This window comes from Sus scrofa, chromosome 6, assembly GCF_000003025.6.
Source record: "Sus scrofa isolate TJ Tabasco breed Duroc chromosome 6, Sscrofa11.1, whole genome shotgun sequence".
Taxonomy (NCBI): domain Eukaryota; kingdom Metazoa; phylum Chordata; class Mammalia; order Artiodactyla; family Suidae; genus Sus; species Sus scrofa.
This window is the reverse complement of record NC_010448.4, coordinates 166513263-166535290: the sequence shown is the minus strand read 5'-3', so window position 1 is coordinate 166535290 and position 22028 is coordinate 166513263. Positions and strand designations below refer to the sequence as shown.

The following is a 22028-nucleotide window of genomic DNA, read 5'->3' as shown; positions in this document are numbered from 1 at the left end:
GCATCTGCAACCTACACCACAGCTCACGGCAATGCCGGATCCTTAACCCACTGGTCAAGACCAGGGATCGAATCTTCGTCCTCATAGATGCTAGACCGGTTCGTTAACCACTGAGCCATGACGGAAGCTCCCTGGCTACTCTTTCTAAAGTAAGTCCTTTGGTTATTCTGTTTACTTCCTTCATAGCACTTCACAGCCTGCAATTATCTTGTTTATATACTTGCTTATTGTCTGTTTCTGTTTCCATCAAGCAGAATTAAACTAAATGACGGCTGCAACCTTGACCAGTCTTATACAGACAGTGCCTGGCATTTATCAGGTGCTCTCAAATCTTCAAGGACCGAATAGGGCCGCACCCACAGCATATGGACGTTCCCAGGTTAGGGGTCTAATCAGAGCTATAGCCGCCGGCCTTCGCCAGAGCCACAGCAACGTGGGATGCAAGCCTCGTCTGGGACCTACACCACAGCTCACGGCAACACCGGATCCTTAACCCACTGAGTGAGGCCAGGGATCGAACCCGCAACCTCATGGTTCCTAGTCCAATTCATTAACCACTGAGCCACGACGGGAACTCCATGAGGACTGAATAACTTAATAACTGATTGGATGGTACAGAGTGAGTACAGACAGGTGAAAGCACAAGACCAGGAGGAAGCCTGTGATCCTGGGATGCAGAGAGGTTAAGACCCCATCTCTCTCTGCCTCCGGCCCTGGGAAAAGTGGACATGGATCAGAGGTCTAAGGGGTTCAGATGGCCCGGGAACCGCGTCCCAAGTGGTCCGTTGCTAGATTTGAGAAAGTACAAATCCCACTCTTCACTTTCTGGCCTCCTGCTGCTGACTCAAGGCAGTGGATATTTTCAGGGAAGGAAAAAGACACCCCTCCAGAACCTGAGATCTGTCCCTCAAAGTGGATAACAGAAGATGTGGCCTGGCTCATGGAGAAAGCCTTGAATGCCAGGCTGTTGGACCCCAACACTCGGCCTGGTAGCTGGGGCCTCCCCACTCCCCACTCCCACCCCCCACCACGCCGGGCAAGCCCAGCTCCGGCGTGTGCAATTCCGCCCAGGCCCTAAAGGGGGCAGCACTGAATTGGGCCTGGGGACGCTGGTCAAGGGCGTGTGTGGGGCCAAGGCAAAGCTCTGTGCACTTAAAGGGAAGTGTTGGTGACGCTCCCGGGCTAAAGCGAGCGCTGCCCCCGCCTGTCCCCTCCCGGCTGGAACGCTGGCCTATCTAGTTGCTGGGAGTCTCTCCAGACGCCCAGGCGTCCCCACGCCTCCCCGACCCCCGGCTCCAGCAGAGCCCCCAAGGATGGGGGGAGGACCCCCGTTAACGGGACTCTCAGCCACCAGGGTGGGGTGGCGGGGACACGGATGGCCCCTGCCTGCTGGTGGCAGACGCGTGGTCACTAGCAGTATGGCAGCGTCCTTAAGGCGGGAGCTGGAGGCTGGGTCTCGGAGGGCGTGGGCGGGAGGAGGGGCTCCTTGGTGACGTAAGGCCTGAGGAGAGGCGTGGCTTCTCGGTGACTCGCCGCCAGGAAGGGGGCGGGCTTCTAATGACCAGACGCCGGGGAGGGGGCAGGCGTTCATTGATAAAAACGCCGGGTTCCCTCCGGCGCGAGCGCAGGGTAGCAAGTCCAGGCAGCGCCACGCGCGGCCGGGGCCGGGCGGAACCTAGAACTATCCAGGCCGGCTCTGCGACTCACCGCCCGCATGGAGCCCGAGGCCGGCTTTCTGTCCCCGCGCCCTTTCCCGCGAGCAGCCGCCCCGCCAGCGCCCCCCGCCGGGCCCGGGCCGCCTGGAAGGGCCACACCGGGACCTGAGCCGGAGGTGCTGGCCGGGCCGCCGGCGCCGGACCCTGGGCGCCTCATCACCGACCCGTGCAACGGCCGCACCTACTTCAAAGGCCGCCTGTTGGGCAAGGTGAGCTGGGGGGTGGTGCCAGCAAGGGTGGAGGGGGCGCCTGCCGGTCTCTTTAACCCTCGCGGGCGGGGCGGGCGGGGGCGCTCGGCCTCGGCTCGCGGACGTCAGTCCGCAGGCCGGACCCGGTCTTCCCTGGAGTGCCCTGCCTGATGCCTCCTCCTCATAGGGAGGCTTCGCCCGCTGCTACGAGGCCACTGACACAGAGACCGGCAGTGCCTACGCTGTCAAAGTCATCTCTCAGAGCCGCATCACCAAGCCGCATCAGCGTGAGAAGGTGGGCCGGGGCTTGGGCCCAGCGGACGGCGGGTGGGGTGGGAACAGCGGCGTGGGAGCCCTTTACAGATGACAACCCCGCGCTCCCACTGCAGATCCTAAACGAGATTGAGCTGCATCGCGGCCTGCAGCACCGCCACATCGTGCGCTTCTCACATCACTTTGAAGATGCTGACAACATATACATTTTCCTGGAGCTCTGCAGCCGAAAGGTGAGGGGTGGTGATGGAGGTGCGAGCCCTGATTTTCTTCCGGGAGCGCAAGTGGAGGGAGGGTCTGGGAGAGCAGACCAGGGGCTGAGGCAGTGGCTCTCTGCAGTCCCTGGCGCACATCTGGAAGGCCCGGCACACCCTCTTGGAACCAGAGGTGCGCTACTACCTTCGGCAGATCCTCTCCGGACTCAAGTACTTGCACCAGCGGGGCATCTTGCACAGAGACCTCAAGCTGGGTGAGACTCCTGGGCCAGCAGGATGGGTGGTTGGTGAGCCAGAGAAGGGCATCTGACACATCTCTCCTCCCCCCCCCCCCCCCGTCCAGGAAATTTTTTTATCACTGAGAACATGGAACTGAAGATGGGGGATTTCGGCCTGGCAACCCGATTGGAGCCCCCGGAGCATAGGAAGAAGTGAGTGTTTGAGGAGGGGGCGGCCACAGGTTGTGTGACACAGATGGCGTGCGTGACAGACACTGAGTATGTACGTGGGAGGCACCATGACTGCTGATGTGTCTGTGTGATAAATGGGGAACGGATGATGGGCTGTGTGTGTGTGAAGGTGGCAGCCTGGGTTACTAGGACTGGCGGAGAGGCTGTGGGTGCTATGGGTGTCTGAGTCCCTGAGACAAACTAGGTGTAAGGATTTTTGGAGGCTGCGACTCCTGTGTGTGAAGACGGAAGGTGACATAAGCAATGGGTGTGTGAGTTGGACGGAGAAGGTGGGAATGGTGGGACATGACACCTTGGGGTGTGTGTAAGGAGACCCTGCTGTGGCCAGGAAGACTGGGTGTGTAACACAGATAGCATGCATGGCCAGACCAGTGTTTATAGGGCATGTGACAGCTGGTGTTGGGGTGCGTGGCAGAGACCACAGGAGGTGACAGCCTATGTGGGTGACTGACAGACAGGAGTGGGGGAAGGGATCAGTGATGGCCCCACTGTTGACCCTGGAGAAGTGGGTTGGGTTCAGAGTCAGGGCCTCCCCTGGTCTGCAGAGCAGCTGAGCAGCTGGGCCAGGCGGGTAGGCGGGGAACTCAGCTGCCGTCCCCTGCATCCATTGTCCCAGGACAAGCAGGAGTTCTCTGGCCTTTGGTGACAGGCAGCTGCTTTGTCTGGACTCGCAGTGGGGGCAGGGCTGAGGGGCCAGCCGGGCAGCCGCTGAACCTTGCCCTCTCGTCCTCCCTTCCCCCTCTCAGGACCATCTGTGGCACCCCCAACTATGTGGCTCCAGAAGTGCTACAGAGACAGGGCCACGGCCCGGAGGCGGATGTGTGGTCCCTGGGCTGCGTCATGTGAGTCCCAGGGTCGTGTGCACATGGCGGGGGGCGTCAGGGGGGCACACGTTCCACTCTACTCCTGACCCGCTTTCCTCTGCCCCACAGGTACACGCTGCTATGTGGGACTCCCCCCTTCGAGACGGTTGACCTGAAGGAGACATACCGCTGCATCAAACAGGTCCACTACGCCCTGCCTGCCAGCCTCTCCCTGCCTGCTCGGCAGCTCCTGGCCGCCATCCTTCGAGCCTCACCCCAAGACCGCCCCTCAATTGACCAGATCCTGCGCCATGACTTTTTTACCAAGGTCTGGGGCTCACCAGACACCCATGTCCAATCGGCAGATTCCCAGGGGATCGAATGGGGCAGGTGACAGAACCCCTGGTCCGCTCTTCTCTCCTCAGGGCTATACCCCTGACCGGCTCCCTGTCAGCAGCTGTGTGACAGTCCCAGACCTGACACCCCTTAACCCAGCTAGAGTTCTGCTTGTCAAAGTTAAGAAGAGCCTCTTTGGGAGAAAAAAGAATAAAAGTGAGTCTGGGTGTCAGTGGTTTTGAGAGTAGAGGGCAGTGGGGGGGGGGAGCTTGCTATGTATGTGTGGGGGATGCAAGTGTGAGTCCCTGCGGACCCCTGAGGAGAGTGTGTGTTACACGGGCACTTGGGTGTGCCTAGCTGTATCACCCCTGTAGGAAGTGTGTGTGGGGGGCTGGGCAGGATACTGAGGCCTCTATCTCCCCCCACCCAGACAAGAACCATCCCGAGGAGCGGGATGAGGTCTCCGGTTTGGTGAACGGCCTCACTCGGACATCCATTGGCCACCAGGATGCCAGGCCCGAGGTGAGATGCTCCCGTGGACAGTGCTCCCCTGACTCACCCCCACCCTAGCAGCTACAGGAAGCTCGGGATAAAAGAGGCCGGTGAAGCATCTAGCCTCGTGGTGGCCTAATTGGCTGTGTCTCATCAGCCAGGCGGGGCTGACCTGCGGTGCCCCGGGTGCCAGGGCAGGGCTGGGCCATGGACTCTCAAGGCTTTGGATTCCAAGGCCGGTCTCACTCCCTTGTCCTACTCAACCCTTCAGGCTCCGGCAGCGTCAGGTCCAGCCCCCCTCAGTCTGGCAGAGACAGCACCCGAAGACAGTTCACCCCGTGGGACACTGGCCAGCAGTGGAGATGGTGAGCAGCCCGGAGGCTGAGGGCTGGCGGAGGTTGCTGGGGCTGAGATGGGACCCAGGAAGGAGTGGGTGGGGGTCACGATCTAGGGCTTGGGGACTGTTGCCTAATTCCCAGTACCCTGTTCCCTTCAGGGTTTGAGGAAGGTCTCACTGTGGCCACAGTGGTGGAGTCCGCACTCTGTGCCCTGAGAAACTGCCTGGCCTTCATGCCCCCAGGTGAGGCTGGAGTCTGGGACACGTGAACAGTGGTGGGAGTCCTTTGGTTGGGAGGCCAGGAACAAGTCCTCATTGCTTTCCCTTCCATGACAGCCGAACAGAACCCGGCTCCCCTGGCACAGCCGGAGCCCCTGGTATGGGTTAGCAAATGGGTCGACTACTCCAACAAGTTTGGCTTTGGGTATCAGCTGTCCAGCCGCCGTGTGGCTGTGCTTTTCAACAACGGCACGCACATGGCCCTGTCGGCCAACAAGAAGTAAGTGCTGTGATGGGGTGCCTTGTGTCCAGGCCATCGAACTCTGCAGGGCTGTGTCCTGCTGTGTGCTCCTGGGCTCTGGGGCCTGGGGTCTCTCAGGGGAGGGCATGGGTACGGGTCTCCCCCTCACCTCTGTCTCCATCTCCTCCGCTCCAGGACTGTGCACTACAACCCCACCAGCACCAAGCACTTCTCCTTCTCTGTGGGTGCTGTGCCTCGGGCCCTGCAGCCTCAGCTGGGCGTCCTGCGGTATTTCGCCTCCTACATGGAGCAGCGCCTCATGAAGGTTTGTGGACCGGGGTGGGGCGAGTTGAGGACTCACACATCCCGAACCCCTCCTGTTCCCTTTTAGGGGTGGGTGTGTGTGTGGTGGGGGGTTGGGGATTGAAGCTCGAAGCGAAACCTCTAGGGGAGAGAGACATGAATGGGAAGTGGCCTGACCCGTATCAGACAAGTGACCTGCCCCTGCCCCCAGGGAGGAGATCTGCCCAGCGTGGAAGAGGTGGAGGTGCCCGTCCCCCCACTCCTGCTGCAGTGGGTCAAGACGGATCAGGCCCTACTCATGCTGTTTAGTGATGGCACCGTCCAGGTAAGAGCTCCTTCTGGAACTGGGAAGGGCTGGGAGGGCCAGGGTGTCGGGGAGGAAACCGCCCGGGGCCTTGGCTCTGATCAGTACCACCATCCCGGGCGCAGGTGAACTTCTATGGAGACCACACCAAGCTGATCCTCAGTGGCTGGGAGCCCCTCCTCGTGACTTTCGTGGCCCGAAACCGCAGTGCTTGCACTTACCTCGCGTCCCACCTTCGCCAGCTGGGCTGCTCCCCGGACCTCCGGCAGCGGCTCCGCTACGCTCTGTGCCTGCTCCGGGACCGCTGCCCCGTCTAGGTGCCAACTGCAGGGCCGGCCCCCAGGCCCTCAGGCCTGGGGCCCGTGCCTGTCAGACTCTGGCCCTGGCCGTCGTGGCGCTTCCTGTCCCTTGGTGCCTCACTGGGGGCTCCGGGCCGAATCCCCCAGGGAATCAGGGACCAGCTTTACTAGGGTTGGAGGCTGCCTCCTACCCCTTCTCCAAGAAAAGCCTGAGCCTTAGCCCCCAGCCAGGGGGCATTATTTATGGACCACTTTTATTTATTGACAGACATTTATTTATTGGGCTGGGAGCCCCAGGGAGGGCCTCCTCCTAGGATAATAAACCATTTTTGCAGACCTCGAGGCCTCCTCACTCGCAGTAGAGCCCGTGGACCGTGGCCACGGCAAAGAGCGAAGCGTTGGTGACGGTGGCCGAGGCCAGCCCGTCGCACGCGGTGTCCCAGAGCGCGCGGCTGGCCACGTGCACGCCCTGGCCGGCGCGCGGCCCGAGCACCACGCTGCACACCAGCTTGTAGCGCGGGGGGCTGAGCTCGCGCAGGTGCACGCGCGCCAGGTCGCACAGCTCCCGCGCCAGCCGCCCGGCCTCGGCGCCCACGTAGCGTGCGTCCCGCAGGCCCGCTGCCAGCGCTGCTCCAGGGCCCTCTGGGCGCGCGCGGCCTCCCAGCGCTCCCCGGGGGCGGGCTCCGTGCGGTACGAGGGCGCCGGCCGGCGGGCGGGCCCCAGGGGCAGGCCCGAGAAGCTGACCCGCCAGCCCAGCGGCGGCACGGGGCCCAGGGACGGGCGCCGACCCCCGGGCCCTGCACCTGCTCCGGCCAGCGAGTTGCGGCGTGAAAAGGACGAGGCTGGACCTAGCACGGAGCCGCGGCGGGAGGCCGGGCCTGGGCCAGCTGGTCGGGTCTCATCAATGCTGGGCAGGCGGCCCGGAGGCCGCGCCAGGGACAGTTTCTGCCCAGGGTCTTTGGCAAGCTCCTCCTCCTGACGGCCGGCGGGCACAGGCCTGCCAGCCATGGACCTGCGGACTGAAAGACCCCCGTTACGGGCAGGCCCTGCCTGGCCCTCCTTGTACACCGTCCAGTCTCTTAGTAAGAGGTTTTTACTCCCTAATTCCTTCTTACCTGTTTTTTGGGGACAGGTGAATCCAGGAGTCTGGGGCTGTGTGGATTCGAAGTACTGGGAGGGTTAAGGGCTGCTAGAGACAAAATAAGGGGAGAGACGCTGCGCAGACTGTTAATCTGGGGCTGTCCCTGTCCTCTGAGCTCCGCACTCGCTGAGCGTTGGAGGCTCCTTAACTGAGCTCAGAGTCCACTGCCTTTTCTCTCTTGTACTGGGCTTTACCAGCAGGAGAAGTGGGGCCGTAGTGGCCCCCTCTGCCTCCGCCTGGACAGGGAGCCTCCACCCCCTAACAGAAGGAGGCATAGACCTGACTCCTTCAACCCCCACAGACAGGCCCAGCCCTGCGTGTCTCAGATCCCGCCATCCTCCACCCCTACCTCTTCTAAGGCAGCTGGCGCAAAGATCCCCACAACTGGCTGAGGCTGGGGCCAAGTGACCCAGGATGGTCCTTCCACCCTCTGCTCTTGGCTCCTGGCCCTACCTCCAGAGTCAGTGCTGGGACGGCTGCCCTCTTCTCCCGAAACTCCTCAGCCCCTTGAGTCACCACAGTCTTTGGCTTTCACATTCTCTCCCCCCGGCCCCTGCCTGGCCGCCTGACTGGCAGGTGGGAGGGTAAGGGCCCCTTGCCTGTGTTGTGGGGTTGCCATGGGTTGCTGGGCAAGCACGCCTCTCTTCCTGGTTCCTTCTCTCGAGTCCAAGCTCTGACCTAACCTGGGAGCGTTACTGCTCTGAGCACGTGCTGAGTGCGGGGTGCCTGAGTCACCAGCAGAGGGGACAGAGGTTTAGCGCCCAAGGGCATACACATAAGACTGAAGGGGCAGATGTAGAGAGAGGCTCTGGTCAGAAAGGCATCCCCCACGCCAGGGCTTTTGAGCCGCTGACCTTCTCTCCCCTCGCGAAGCCTGGCTCTCCACTGGGGAGCAAGTCGCAGAGGCCTGGGATATGGGACACCTTTTGGGGCTGCGGGGGTGGCTGCCCAGGAATCGGGATCTGGGCCGACAGGAAGGAGCACGTCATGGGCTCGAGCGTTTCCACATCGGCTGCAACAGGGACAAACATTTCCGTTCCCCGCGCAGAGCTGGGTGGGGCTTGGATGACTTCCTCAGTTCAGGGCTTGAGGGGGAGGGGGAGGCACCCATCAGGACCCGGGCCTGATGCAACAGTGGTGACTCCACTTTGCATAAACCCTGCTGACCTAAGTGGCCTGGGGCTTGTCCCCAGCTGCCCACACCTCCTGGGTGCCCTAGTGCCCAGACGGCCCTCCACCCTCACTGCAGTTGCATTTCAGGGATGCCAGAGACCACGATGCCTCTGTCAGAGCTGACACCACCTCACCTGAGCCCCCACTCTGGGAAGGACAGGGCGGCCACCTCCCAGACAAACCAGGTCTGGGCCCTGAAAATGGTCCGAGGGGTCAAGGACTTTCCCGGTTGAGGGGGTTCCCCAGGCCTGGCTAGCCTGACCCTGACCCTGACCCTGACCCTGCCCCTGACCCTGTGGGCCTACAGGGGGCGGGGGGGAGGGACAGAGGGTTCGAACCCTGAACCCTGGACAGTCAGGAGTCAGGGCACTAAGACCCTGGCTCTGCTTAGGGCCCCTCTAGGGCTGAAGTTTTCGGGGCCTGTGGGGGAAGGGGCGGGGCCTCCTCTCCGCCTGGGATCTCGTTTCCGTGGAAACCCACAGGCTTTCCACCCTGGCGCTGCCTGGGCAGGCTCCCAGCTGGGGCCTCATCCACAGCCAGCCTCTCTTCCCCGTTCGGCCTGCTCCACCCCTGCCTCTCTGGGTCCCCTCCCTGAGTCCCTATCCCCAGCCTGAGCCTCCGGCCTTCTCCCCGAGCCTCTGATGCCTTCGGGAACCGGGGCCTCTCGCGCCCCATCCCTAAACTTCAGCTTCTCAGCAAACAGGGCTCCCAAGCTCCCGCCCCTCCCTCTCAGGCCTCTCTAGCTCCTCTGCAGCTCTAGGGCCTGGCCAGGCCTCCTGCTCCTTCCACCTTCCGCCTCCCTACAGACCCACAGACAACAAGCCTCCTGGGCTGCACCCCCTGCTTACTCCTCTACCCCCCTCCCGCCCCCACCCATGGAGCCCCCAGGACTGGTTGTGCACGGGGCGGTGGCGCCCTTTTCCACGGCACTCCGAAGCCTCGTCAACAACCCCCTGTACAGGTGAGGGGGCGGGCCCTGTCTGCGGGTCTTCCCTAGCTGCCTCTGCTGGGCCCCGTGATTCTGAGGAAGCTCTGGGTTCAGAGGAAGTGGGGAGTTGGGGCTTGAGCCTCCTCCCCCGGTGACCTCAGCCTGGGGAAGTAGAGGATGGCTCCTGGTCACTCAGTGTCTGCAATTTTCCTGCGAGCCGGAGGTGGGGGCGGTGGGGGGTGGAGTTCAGGCTCAGCTGGGTGACCTCAGGGAAAGGCTTTCCTTTTTCAGACCTCGGGCTCCTGGCAGAGAAGAGCCCTCTGCCCCCTGGATCCTGAGAACCGGAATGTGACTTGAATGCCTCCCTGGGGAGGGAGGCAGAGGAGCAGATGACCCCGCTCTGGGAACTGGGGACTCACATCGGGAATGAAACTTCAGAAACTGAGCCAGGGAGTCTCTACTGTGGCTCAGTGGAAACGAATCCAACTAGTATCCATGAGGATGAGGGTTCGATCCCTGGCCCGGTTCAGTGGGTTAAGGATCCAGTTGCCATGAGCGGCGGTGTAGGTGGCAGACACGGCTCGGATCTGGTATCTCTGTGGCTGTGCTGTAGGTGGGCAGCTACAGCTCCTATTCAACCTCTAGCCCGGGAACTTCCATTTGCCGCAGGTACAGCGTGAAAAAGAAAGAAAAAAGAAATTGAGCCAGAGTCACAGACAGGAAGTAGTTCAAGGGTGCTGCCTGGGGCTCACTGCCTGCCCAGGATGCTAATGGTATCTGAAACCAGGGCTAGAGTAGGGGGGCAGGGCCAGTCAGGAGAGCTAGAATGTGGCTTTCTGTCCCCACTGCCTCAGAGCTGGGCTCGCCCCCACAGGCTGGTGAGTCCTATAACCCTCTGCTTTGGGGCATCGCCATCTGCTCACAGTGGGAAGCTCCAGGCCTTGGACCCGGGACTAGGAGGCTCCAGGAAGCTCAAGCTTCATCTCCTGCCTCCTACCCACTATGCTGTTTGGAGGCCCGGAGGCCGGGGCCGGAAGTGATCATCAAGATGGAAAATGTGGTCTGGCCTAAAGATGGTGCGTCACTGATGTGTCTGTTTGCAGCCAGTGCACGCTGCACCCCCCCCCCTCTTTCTGGAGGAGGCTGAAAAAGCTGAGCGTGCAGTCTGCGGAGAAGACAAGAAGCGGTTCCCTTCCCCCAAGACACAGGCAAGGGAGGAAAAGGGTATTGAGATCGTATTGCATCAGCCCTGGTGCCTGCTCAGTGATCAGGCAGAGCCACCTCCTAGGGTTTGGGATTAGCCTTCCATTTCAGGGATGAGAATCCTGAGTCGATGGGTAGAAGGTTTCTTGCCTAGGCACCATAAGGTGGAGTTGGGATTAGAACTCAGGCCTGGAGTTCCTGTCGTGGCGCAGTGGTTAACGAATCCGACTAGGAACCATGAGGTTGCGGGTTCAGTCCCTGCCCCTGCTCAGTGGGTTAAGGATCCAGCGTTGCTGTGGCTCTGGCGTAGGCCAGTGGCTACAGCTCCGATTTGACCCCAGTCTGGGAACCTCCATATGCCGTGGGAGCGGCCCAAGAAATAGCAAAAAAAAAAAGACCAAAAAAAAAAAAAAAAAAAAAAATTGGAACTCAGGCCTGAGTGACCCAGACCTTTGGGAGAAGGGACAGTCTCTTACATGACAGATAAGAAAACGGAGGCCTATAGAGCGAAGGCAAAGCCTAGAGCTGCACTGAGACTCTGGCCTCTTCTTCCTGGTTCTCTCTCTCTCTCTCCCCGCCCCCCGCAGTGATGTTCGCTTTGTGGTCGGTCAAGAACGGCAGGAGGTATTTGCCCACCGGTGCTTGTTGGCGTGTAGATGCAACTTCTTCCAGCGACTTCTGGGCTCGGAGATGGGCCCTGGGGTGCCTAGCCCCGTTGTGCTAAGCACCGTGCCAGCTGAGGCCTTCCTGGCAGTGCTAGAGTTCCTGTACACCAACAGTGCCAAGCTGCACTGACACTCTGTGAGCCCACTGGGCAGGGCTTGGGGCTCTGGGCGGGGTGGGGGAGTAGGAGGCAGAGGAGACTCCCTTTCACTTCCCCAAACACCTACTGTGCAGGTGCTGGAGGTGCTGACAGCAGCTGTGGAGTATGGGCTGGAGGAACTGCGAGAGGTGGGTCTATGTGGCTGTCCCGTCTCATTTCCCCCACCTCTTCTGGGCTCCGTTCACACCCTGCCTCACACACCTGCTAGCGTGGAGAGGACACGCACCAGTAGAGAGAGAAGAATGGGTATCTCTGTGTAAACAGTCATTTATGTGTGCCTGTATGCAAAAGGACACATGCATACCTTATGTGTGCAGCATATGGGCTGATTATGGCTGGTGCTGTAGATGCCAGGATAAGTCAGTCTTGATCCCTGTTCTTCAAATGGAGACAGACAGAAGAAAACTCTTAACCCAGTGAGTGGCTTTAGTGTGTGACAAGGGAGTTCCCACTGTGGCACAAGGGTTAATGATCTGGCTTGCCTCTGTGGAAGTGTTGGTTTGATCCCTGCCCAGAATAATGGGTTAAGGAACCGGTGTTGCCACAGCTGTGGCATAGGTTGCAGTTGAGGCTCGGATTCAATCGCAGGAACTTCCACCTGCCATGGGTGCAGCCAAAGAAGTGTGACGGATGAGAGCAAATGATGCTGAGACTATGAGGAGTCTTTCTGGTCTTGCCACCAGGGAGAGAGGAGGGGAAGGCCTCCTGGAGGAGGAAACATTTGTTGGGTTTGGTAGAAAGTGAAGGGGTTTGTTTGGGGGGAGGGGAAGAAAGTGGCATTCTACTCACAGAGGCGCAAAAGGAGCTGGCGCGACATTTAGTGTGGCGGGACTGAGAGTGTGAGTGGAGGAGAAGGAGAGAGGACCGGGGGAGGATGCCAGGGGCTAGTTCCTGCAGGACCTTCAAGAATTAGGACTTCTTTTACCCAGTGGAGATTCACTGGAGCTTTCAGGTAAAGGAGTGAGAGGACTTGCAAGCTGAAGAGATTAGGGATTGGGGAGTTCCCGTGTGGGCTCAGCAGAAACGAACCCAACTGTATCCATGAGGATAAGGATTCGATCCCTGGCCTAGCTTAGTGGGTTAAGGATCTGGCATTGCCGTGAGCTGTCAGGCTGACAGAGACAGCTCTGATTTGACCCCTAGCCCTGGGAACTTTCATATGGCAGCCCTAAAAAAAAAAAAGAGAGAGAGAGAGAGACGTGGAACTGGCATGACCCAGTGCTTTTTTTCTGGATGTGGGGGTGAGAGGGAGAGGTCATGGATGAAATTCAAGTTTCTGGTTAAAACAGAAGTGTCTCTGCCTCATGAAGGGGACACATGGAGAAAGATAAGTGTTGCGAAAGGGAGAGTGGACTTTTCACATGGCTCTTATCTAGTTTGATTAGTGGGGAATGTACTAGAAGGTAGGTTGCTGGGCTTGGCTTTGCTAGTTCCTCGTTCCTCCAGGCTTGCCCATTCTCTGGCGCTGGTGATTCCCCACCTCCCTTGGCCTGGGAGGTCTGCTTGGTCCTGGAGCTGCTGGGAACCTGGGTGGCTCACTGCTCCAAGCTTGGCCTGCTCACTGCTTCTGGGCTTGGGCTGGGTCCTTGGAAAAGGGACACTGGGGCACAACCCACGTTCATTTCTGTTCCCAGCTGTGCCTGGAGTTTGTGGTGAAGGTGCTGGATGTGGAGCTAGTTTGTGAGGCTCTGCAGGTGGGTGCTGCTGGGCAGGCCTATAGGTGATCCAGGTGTGGAGGGCTGGGCTACATGGCCTTTTCCATCTCCAACCTGACCTCTCTCATGCTGCTCTCAGGTGGCCGTAACCTTTGGCCTGGGATCGCTGCAGGAGCGTTGTGTAGCCTTCATAGAGGCCCACAGCCAGGTACAGCTCCACACCTTCATACTCCCGACCCCACATCCTGCTCCTCTCTGACCCAATTTTGGACCCACAGGAGGCCCTCCGGACCCGTGGTTTCCTGGAGCTGTCGGCGCCAGCATTGCTGCCCCTGCTGCGCAGCGACAAGCTCTGCGTGGACGAGGCCGAGCTCGTCCTGGCGGCCCGGAGCTGGGCACGCGTGGGCGCGGTAAGCGAGGGTTGAGGGGAATGCCCGTGGCGCTGCTGAACGAGGCTTGGGGCGCAGGAACCCGGCGAGCGAGCGGGCGGGCGGCTGAGCAGATGCCCCCGCTCGCCCGGGCTCAGCGCTGGCGTCGACAGGCGGTGCTGGAGCGGCCTGTGGCCGAGGTGGCGGCTCCGGTAGTGCGGGAGCTGAGACTGGCCTTACTGGCCCCTGCAGAACTGAGCGCCCTGGAAGAGCAGAACCGGAGGGAGCCACTCATCCCGGTGCGGACGCGGGGAACCGGGCTCAGATCCACTCCGGGGCGTGGGGGAAGCGCGGGGGGCGCCGGCCTGGGTCTGCAGGGCGAGGTGGGCCCTGCGGGACACCGCGGTGACCCGGTTTCCCTGCAGGTGGAGCAGATCGTGGAGGCGTGGAAATGCCACGCTCTGAGGAGAGGGGATGCGGCCCGGGGCGCCCTGTGCCGCCGCCGGAGGGGCACCCTGCCCCGGGAGCATCACCGCTTTCTGGACCCGCCCTTTAAGTGACCAAAGGCCGCCGGGTCCGGGGACTTCCGGCTCTCTGCCAAACTCCAGCTCCCGCCATGCTCGGCGCACGGAGACGGCTTCCGCTCCCAGCATGCCGTGCGAGGAGGGCGCGGGAAGCGCGCGGCGGTGGCGGGGGGGGATACGCGGTCGGCCACGCGCAGGCGCGGTGGGCGAGGCGCCCGGGCGGTGGAGGGCGGGTCTGCGCGGCGCGGGGCGGCCCAGGGCTGGGCCTCCGCCTCCAGCCCCGCGCGAAATCCGAAAGCGGTGTCCCTCGCGCCAGCGCTCCAGCTCTATGGGCGGTTCCCGGGAGCCCGGCACTTTTGCGCAGCCCGGTCCCTCTCGTAAGCCACGCATATATTTCAGCCCAGCTCCCTCTGTGTCGCCAGGCCCCCGCCCCGCAGCTCCCTCTCCGTGCCCCACAGGCGACGCAGCTTCGGTCCAAAACTGAGCTCCCGCCGCATCCTTGACCAGTTCGGCCCCCATAGGGTTTCCCATCTCCTGGGTGTCTCCTCCGTGCTTTACGCCTCTTCTTCACATCGGGCTCCCGGGACTTCTACCTACGAAGAGACTGAAAGCAGATGCCTGCCCAGAATATGCCTTTTTAGCGTGGGGTTATTTTAAGTTGAGTATTTTGAGAAAAAGGAGAACTTTGAAAACAGAGAAGTTACCCTTTTGTAAGGGAAATTTTTATGAAGGAAAGCTCCATGCGTAAGGTGTCTCCCTGTACCAGGAGGAGGATGACTACGAAGAATCTTGCCTTGCGGTCGCCACTGAAATACACCTAGTAAACCTTAGCCTTGCTCTCGGTGCTTTTTCCTGATGGCCTTCCCATAACTGGCCTCCCCACACTTTTCTTTCCTTTGTCTTTAGCTGAAGATGGTATCTACACAGGTATTTTAGGCCACCTCAGGAAGTTACTCGTTTTCCCCTGGGTATCTCCCATGTATAACATGTTAATAAATTGGTTTTTTTTTTCCCCCTCTTATTCCTCTGTCTTATTTCAGAGGTCTCAGCCAAGAGCTCAGAGGTTAGGGGAAAATTCTTTTTCCTCTCCTGCAAGATCTTTCCCGTCAGTCCCATGCCTCAGCCCAGTTCAGCCAGGCCTATATCTGTGGCAGGAATTACTGCCATGGGCTCTTGATTGCTTTCCTGACTTCGTGCCTGCGGAATTCCCCCCCCGCCCATTTCCCACTGTCACCAGACTTCTTGTTGGGCTATGGCCTCACAGGCCTGTAAGGTCTGTACTTGCCCAGCTTCAGCTTCAGCAAGACCCAAGAATGAGCCTGGAATCAGCAGCGGAGACATCAGCGTTTCATGGACTGGGGGATCTTACATGTCCGAAGCAAGGTCCAGGAGCGACACCCCATTGTGTGCTGCAGAAGGTGGGTAGGATGGGGCAGGCCTCACTCCTGGGGGGAAGGGGAGTTGATGTCAGCTTGGCTCATTGGCCGTCAGGGAAACCAGCAGAGGGCACTCCCCTCACCACCCCTTGAGAAGAACAATCATTAGCTGGTGCCTGGGGCAAATCTGTAGGAAGCTTAGTCCTGTGTGTAGGCTGTAGGTGAATAGGCAGGCACTGGTTGAGCAGGGGATGTACAGAGAGCAAAAAAAAAGAACAGCCATCTTGAGTGGCCTGACCATACACTTATCTAAGATCGTCAGTCCTACTCATATCAACTTCCTTCAGAAGTTCTCATATGGCACAGCGGGTTAAGGATCCAGCTATGTCAGTGCAGTGGCTCTGGTCTCTGCTGTGGCATGGGTTCAGTCCCTGGCCTGGCAACTTCCATATGCTGATGGGCATGGCCAAAAAAAAAAAAGAAAAAAAAAATCATCAACATCCCCATTGCCCTCAGGACAAAATATAATGTATTTCACTTTCAGGGGAACTCAGCGTTATTAGCGGTGCCAAGTAGTAGCAACTCTCAACTGTACCTTTGCATAAATTCCCTGGTGCCGAAGGCAGTGGTCCTCTAGCTCTGGGTCTGCTCTCTCGATTATTGAAGACTCCCCATGCTCCCCTTTCATTTGCTACACATTTTGTCTTCCTGAATCTCCCTGAAGGAAGATCTCTGGGCCTGAAGTTGTGCCTTGCTCATCTCTGCTTCCCAGTCCTTGTCATATAATCAGTGCTCCGTAAATGTTCAGAGATGACTTTGGTTTGTTTTTTTTTTCCCTGCCTGGGCATGCAGTAGCTTGATGTGGGATCTCAGTTCCCAGACCAGGGATTGAACCCAGGCTGCAGTGGTGAAAGCAGCAAGTCCTAGACCATCAGGGAATTCCTGACCTTGTTTTCTTTTCTTTTTTTTTTTTTTTTTTTTGTTGTTGTTGTTGCTATTTCTTGGGCCGCTCCCGCGGCATATGGAGGTTCCCAGGCTAGGGGTTGAATCAGAGCTGTAGCCACCGGCCTACGCCAGAGCCACAGCAACACAGGATCCGAGCCGCGTCTGCAACCTACACCACAGCTCACGGCAATGCCGGATCGTTAACCCACTGAGCAAGGGCAGGGATCGAACCCGCAACCTCATGGTTCCTAGTCGGATTCGTTAACCACTGCGCCACGACGGGAACTCCTGACCTTGTTTTCTGATTTAAACTCCATAGAGGGTTTAAAGGAGCTACAAAACAAGATACTATCAAGTGAAATTAGGGGCAGTTGACGAGGGGAAAAAAAAGTTATTCTCAGGGATTTTATTTTATTTTATTTTTTGGCCTTTTTTTTTTTTTTTTTCTTCTTTGGTCTTTTCAGGGCCACACCCGTGGCATATGGAGGTTCCCAGGCTAGGGGTCTAATCAGAGCTGTAGCCGCCAGCCTACACCACAGCCACAGCAACGCAGGATCCGAGCCACGCCTGCGACCTACACCACAGCTCATGGCAATGCCAGATCCTTAATGCACTGAGCAAGGCCAGGGATCGAACCTGCTACCTCATGGTTCCTAGTCGGATTCACTCCCGCTGTGCCATGACAGGAACTCCAGGGATTTTATATAAAAATATGTTGCACATGGATTAAAGATAGTCATTCGGGAGTTGCCGTCGTGGTTAGTGAATCCAACTAGGAACCTTGTGATGAGCAAGGCACAACTTCAGGCCCAGAGATCTTCCTTCAGGGAGATTCAGGAAGACAAAATGTGTAACAAATGAAAGTAGTTAGTGAATCCGACTAGGAACCATGAGGTTGCGGGTTCGAGCCCTGGCTTTGCTCAGTGGGTTAAGGATCCGGCATTGCTGTGACCTGTGTAGGTTGCAGACGCAGCTCGGATCTGGCGTTGCTGTGGCTCTGGCGTAGGCCGGCGGCTACAGCTCCGATTCGACCCCTAGCCTGGGAACCTCCATATACTGTGGTGTGGCCTTAAAAAGCTAAATAAATAAACTGACAAACGACAGATTAACAGGGGAAAAGCATATAAATTTATTTAATTTTTTTGTGACACGGGAGCCTTCATAAGGAAAGGAAAACCGGGAGAGACAGTTAAACCAAAGTATTTTTATGCCAGGTTAAAGAGTATGAAGGGGAATCAGTCTGGGGGGAATTTAGAATTCTCTTCAGAGTCTCATTGTCCTTGGAGATAAGGATGCTCCTTTGCTCCCAGTATAGGAAAGGCGTCTCTCACCTGAGGGTTTTATGTCCCATGTCGTGGAAGAAGGGTTCGGGGAGTGGGGAGGTCAGAATGATTTTCCTGTCTTCTCCAATTCTTTCAGCTTAAAATATTCAGTATATCGAGGTGCCATATTTGGAGGGTCATGTCCTAAGCCCCATCAGTGGCACAGTGACTATGCCTCTTTTGGATCCAGGCTGCGTGGGTTTGAATCTCAGCTCCACCACTTCCTGGCTTTGTGACTTGAGTGAGGCTATGTAATTTTCTTTCTTTTCCATTTATAAAATGGAGATCATGGGAGTTCTGCTTGGCGCAGTGCGTTAATGATCCAACTTGTCTTTGTGGTGTTGCCTGTTAAATCCCTGGCTGGGCACAGTGGGTTAAGGATCCCGTGTTACAGCAGCTCTAGCATTGGTTGCAGATGTGGCTTGGATTCAATCTCTGGCCCGGAAGAACTTCCGTATCGCAGTGGGAGTAGCCAAAAACAGGGGCGGGGTGGGGGGGCGGGGATGGAGATCATAAGAGAGCATGTTTAGGGAGTTCCCATCGTGGCTCAGTGGGTTAAGAACCCGACTAGTATCCATGAGGATGTGGATTTGATCCCTGGCCTCGCTCATTGGGTTAAGGATCTGGTGTTGCGGTGAGCTGTGGTATAGGTCGCAGACAAGGCTTGGATCTGGCGTGGCTGTGGCTGTGGTGTAGGCCGGCGGCTGCAGCTCCGATTCGGCCCCTAGCCTGGGAACTTGCATATGCCTCAGATGTGCCCTAAAATGAAAAAAATCTAGTTGGGTTCTTAAGATTAAATTGATTTTGTAAAGCTTAGAACTGTAGTGGGACAGTACGTATGTTTAGAAAATAATGCATTCATTTGTTCCACAAATATTCATCGAGTGGTCATCGATGTAGTGATTTAGGGCACGTGATGCATCAGAAAACGAGTCAGGCGAAGTCTCTGCCTCACAGAACTTACGTTTTAGGAGAAACATACAGCAGACAAGTAAAGAAATTCATGTGTGGTATTTCAGGGAGTGGTTTGCACCAAAAAATAAAGCATGTTAAAGGGATAAATAGTGGTGTGGCTGTGGGACCCTTTCATACAGCGAGGTGGGTGTAGACCTCTGATGAGATAACACTGGACTAGAGACCTGAAGGAGAGACTTGAATCTTGCTGGGGAAAGGCATTAGGAGGGCGTGTGTAGGAGAGTGGTGTGTGTGACGGATTTACATTTAAAACAACTATTTGGGGAGTTCCCCTTGTGGCTCAGCAGTAACGACCCAACTAGTATCCCTGGCCTCGCTCAATAAGTTAAGGATCCTGCACTGCTGTGGCATAGGCCAGTGGCTACAGCTCCGATTAGACCCCTAGCCTGGGAACCTCCATGTGCCACGGGTGTGGCCCTAGAAAAGAAAAGAAAAAAAAAAAAAACAACAAAAAAAAAAGCGCCACAGATCTAGATGAGCTCCTCTACAAAGAGGACATAGATCTAAGACCCAGGGACGAGAGGACAGCTGGGGTCGCCACCCTGTCATCTCATAATGCTGTTTCTGCAGGATAATTCTCACTGGGATTGTATATTAACCAACGTCTGTAGTGTGTAGTTCCACCAAAAAACGAAAAAAAAAAAAAAAAAATCAAGCTTGTTAAAGTAAGGAACTTTGGATCTGTCACTGCGTCCCTGCTGTCATGTAAGGGAAACCAGGGAGGCCAAGGGATATTCCTGTTGTACCTCAAACCAAAACAGGTGGTTTTCTATAGATAAATAAATAGTACACAAAGGAAAAACCCACTTAAGACTTGGGAAACTCAGGTTCCTACTTCATTGTGTCCAAAAGCACAGACATAATCTCTGTAGAATGTAGCAATGATGAGAAACACCCACAGTATAAACAACTAAATTACGTGCGTGAATTAGCATAACTTTCAAATGAAAAACCCCAGATAAGTTCTATTTTTCATTTTGAGAATGTAGCCTCGAGAGAACGAGGCCTCAAAAAATTGGTTGAACACTCACAACTGTTCCTCTCCACGGAAATCTTTAGTAAAAGGCGAAAGATTTATACGATCTGAAGAGAAACCAGAGCATGGCTGGCTGCCTCCGCTGGGGACCTCCCAGAGCGACACAGCACTTAGCTCACTTATGGTTGTTCAGGTCCTTAGCCGTTTGCACGCCTTGCGTGGAATTTACATAGACAATGTATGTCTAACGGGCACCATGCGGCCAACGATGGACAAATGCCCGTGGGGCTGGAACTCAAGCGTCGTGAAGCTGTGTTTTCGTGGTGCACCATGGGTATGCAAATCGCAGGTGGCCCTGGTGGCGCGCGCGGTGGGGACTCCTGGGCCGCAGCTCTCCCGCGCTCCCTCGCTGTGCCCGCCTTCCCCTCCGCCCCTTGCGGCCGGTTTGCCCGCTGAGATAAGGGCGCTTTCCGCTGGGTGCCGAGTCCCTTACTGAGGCTGGGATAGCTCCCGTTGCTAGTTCTCCCTGTTTCTGGGGACCCCCCCCCCCCCCCCGCCCCGGCCGCCCCCACGCAAATCCCAATCCGGTTCTAGAGACAGAAGGGGGAACGATGGAGCACAGATACTCAGGGCACTGGGACCATGTAGGGGGCAAATCACCATCCCTTCTGGAGGAGGTGGCATCCACTTTCTTTGGGAGGACGGTTTGTGCAGCAGAGGTGAAAGCGTGTACTCTGAAGTTATGGGAGGTGAACCCTGAAAGTCATTTACTTGTCTGGAGTAGAGTGTGGTGTGTGTGAAGGAAGGCTGTGAGCATGGCCCTTCGCTGTCCCAAGAGAGCGGGGGCGATGCGGAGGCCCGATGGAGTTAGGCTGGGCAGTACCCCAGACTGGCTGTGGAAGGTGCCCCAGGACTGACCCTTCCTGGAGTGGTCCAGCTCCAACTGCCTGGAGCCCCTCAGCTGCTGCCACACCAGGACACTATTCCATGTTTCAGGGTTATGCAATCAGAGCACAAATTTTCAGCATCTTGCGAAGAAAATAGCACCTATGAGAAGCCAGGTTATTTCTTATGTAAATATTTCATTTAAAATTCTGAAAGGGGAGTTCCTGTTGTGGCAAAGTGGAAACAAATCCGACTCGTGTCTATGATGATGTGGGTTTGATCCCTGGCCGCCCTCAATGGGTCGGGGCTCCCATGTTACCATGAGCTGTGGTGTAGGTTGCAGACACCGCTGGGATCCCGTGTTGCTGTGGCTGTGGTATACAGGCTGGCAGCTGTAGCTCTGATTGGACCCCCAGCCCAGAAACTTCCATATGCCACAGGTGTGGCTGTAAAAAACAAACCACCACCAGCAGCAGCAGCACCACCAAAACATCCTGGAAGGAAAAGACAGCACCTTACAAGATATGCTCTCATCTTCCCATTTCAGAGATGAAGATGCTGCGTCTCAGTGAGGTTGTCTGACTTTCCAGGGCACTCAGCTGGTAAGTGGCACTGTGGGCTGACATCTTTTGCACTATTCATCCTGGGGAGCTCTCTTGCTCTACCCCAAAGCCCCGCCATAGTGACCCAAACACTCCTGGACCCAAATCCGGCGTCCATCCCTTGGGCATCCTGGATGCACCTCCTACTCTAGGGTCTAAGCCAGCTACCCGCTTCTCTTAAATCTTCTCAAGCATTTTTATGTTGATCAGCAGTAGTAGGTTTTTTTTCTTCCCCGCTTTCGGTCAGAACCTGATTTTCTGGCCTTTGGCCTGGTGGGGTGGGGTGTGAGAAGGCATTGCTCTGGGGTGGGTTCGTTCCTGGTGAGTGAGTGGACCCCAGGGCGTATAGGTGTGTCCGTGGAGACTGAGCCCTGGGATAATTGAGGGGCAATAAAAACACCGCCCACCCCCTCCGCTGGCTCAGACTGTGCTCTACACCCAGGGGTGTGGCCAGACTCTTCAGTCCTCTGTACAGTGGGGCTGTTGAGCCTTCACAGAACAAACAGCTTAAATACACTGCTCACTGGCTGCCAGGGCAAACTCACTTTTGACAGTGCCCCCACTGATCTGCCAACTGTCTGGCCAAAGATGCCTCTGGGGCGCCAAGCTGACTGCTGACTTGCAGAGGCCTCTGCCTTGGAAGTTGGTCTGGCACAAAACTCCTACAATATCTCCGCAGACCCTACCGACCCCGTTTCTGTTTTAATTGGCCAATTTCTTTTTTTGGTGGAGAGAAGGAGCTGTGCCCTCCACCCAAGCTGCTGCCATGACAATGCTGGGTCCTTAACCTGCTGCACAAGAGAACCCCAGTTGGCCCCTTTTTTCTTTTTTCTTTTTTGCTGCACCTATGGCATAAGGAGGTTCCCAGGTGGTTAAGGAGGGATTGAATCAGAGCTGCAGTTGCTGGCCTACGCCACAACCACAGCCACAGCCACAC

General features: G+C 57.3%; 3 protein-coding genes across 8 annotated transcripts; 2 read left to right on the top strand and 1 right to left on the bottom strand.

Moving 5' to 3' along the window:
• On the top strand, nt 1557-6531 carry PLK3 (polo like kinase 3). Its single transcript, XM_003128058.4, has 15 exons — nt 1557-1924; nt 2091-2198; nt 2293-2409; nt 2516-2645; nt 2735-2822; nt 3608-3703; nt 3794-3992; nt 4090-4216; nt 4431-4522; nt 4764-4857; nt 4989-5072; nt 5166-5328; nt 5485-5614; nt 5804-5917; nt 6022-6531. Exons 1-15 carry the CDS (start codon nt 1715-1717, stop codon nt 6211-6213), a joined length of 1944 nt encoding a protein of 647 aa, XP_003128106.1. The 5' UTR covers nt 1557-1714; the 3' UTR covers nt 6214-6531.
• Nucleotides 6436-7941, bottom strand: TCTEX1D4 (Tctex1 domain containing 4). Its single transcript, NM_001032356.1, is given in 4 exon segments — nt 6436-6825; nt 6828-7214; nt 7311-7384; nt 7790-7941. Coding segments are annotated over 2 exon segments (657 nt in total). The 5' UTR covers nt 7204-7214; nt 7311-7384; nt 7790-7941; the 3' UTR covers nt 6436-6544.
• Nucleotides 8566-15025, top strand: BTBD19 (BTB domain containing 19). 6 transcript variants are annotated; one of them, XM_021096773.1, is made up of 8 exons: nt 8566-9470; nt 9729-10513; nt 11228-11441; nt 11538-11709; nt 13098-13157; nt 13258-13326; nt 13397-13528; nt 13660-15025. In XM_021096773.1, exons 4-8 carry the CDS (start codon nt 11569-11571, stop codon nt 14044-14046), a joined length of 789 nt encoding a protein of 262 aa, XP_020952432.1. In that variant the 5' UTR covers nt 8566-9470; nt 9729-10513; nt 11228-11441; nt 11538-11568; the 3' UTR covers nt 14047-15025. The 6 variants fall into 6 exon arrangements, 5 of the variants coding, with proteins under 5 accessions (XP_020952432.1, XP_020952435.1, XP_020952433.1 ...); XM_021096776.1 differs by having other exon boundaries at nt 8990-9470; nt 10312-10513; XM_021096774.1 differs by having other exon boundaries at nt 8990-9470; nt 9729-10106.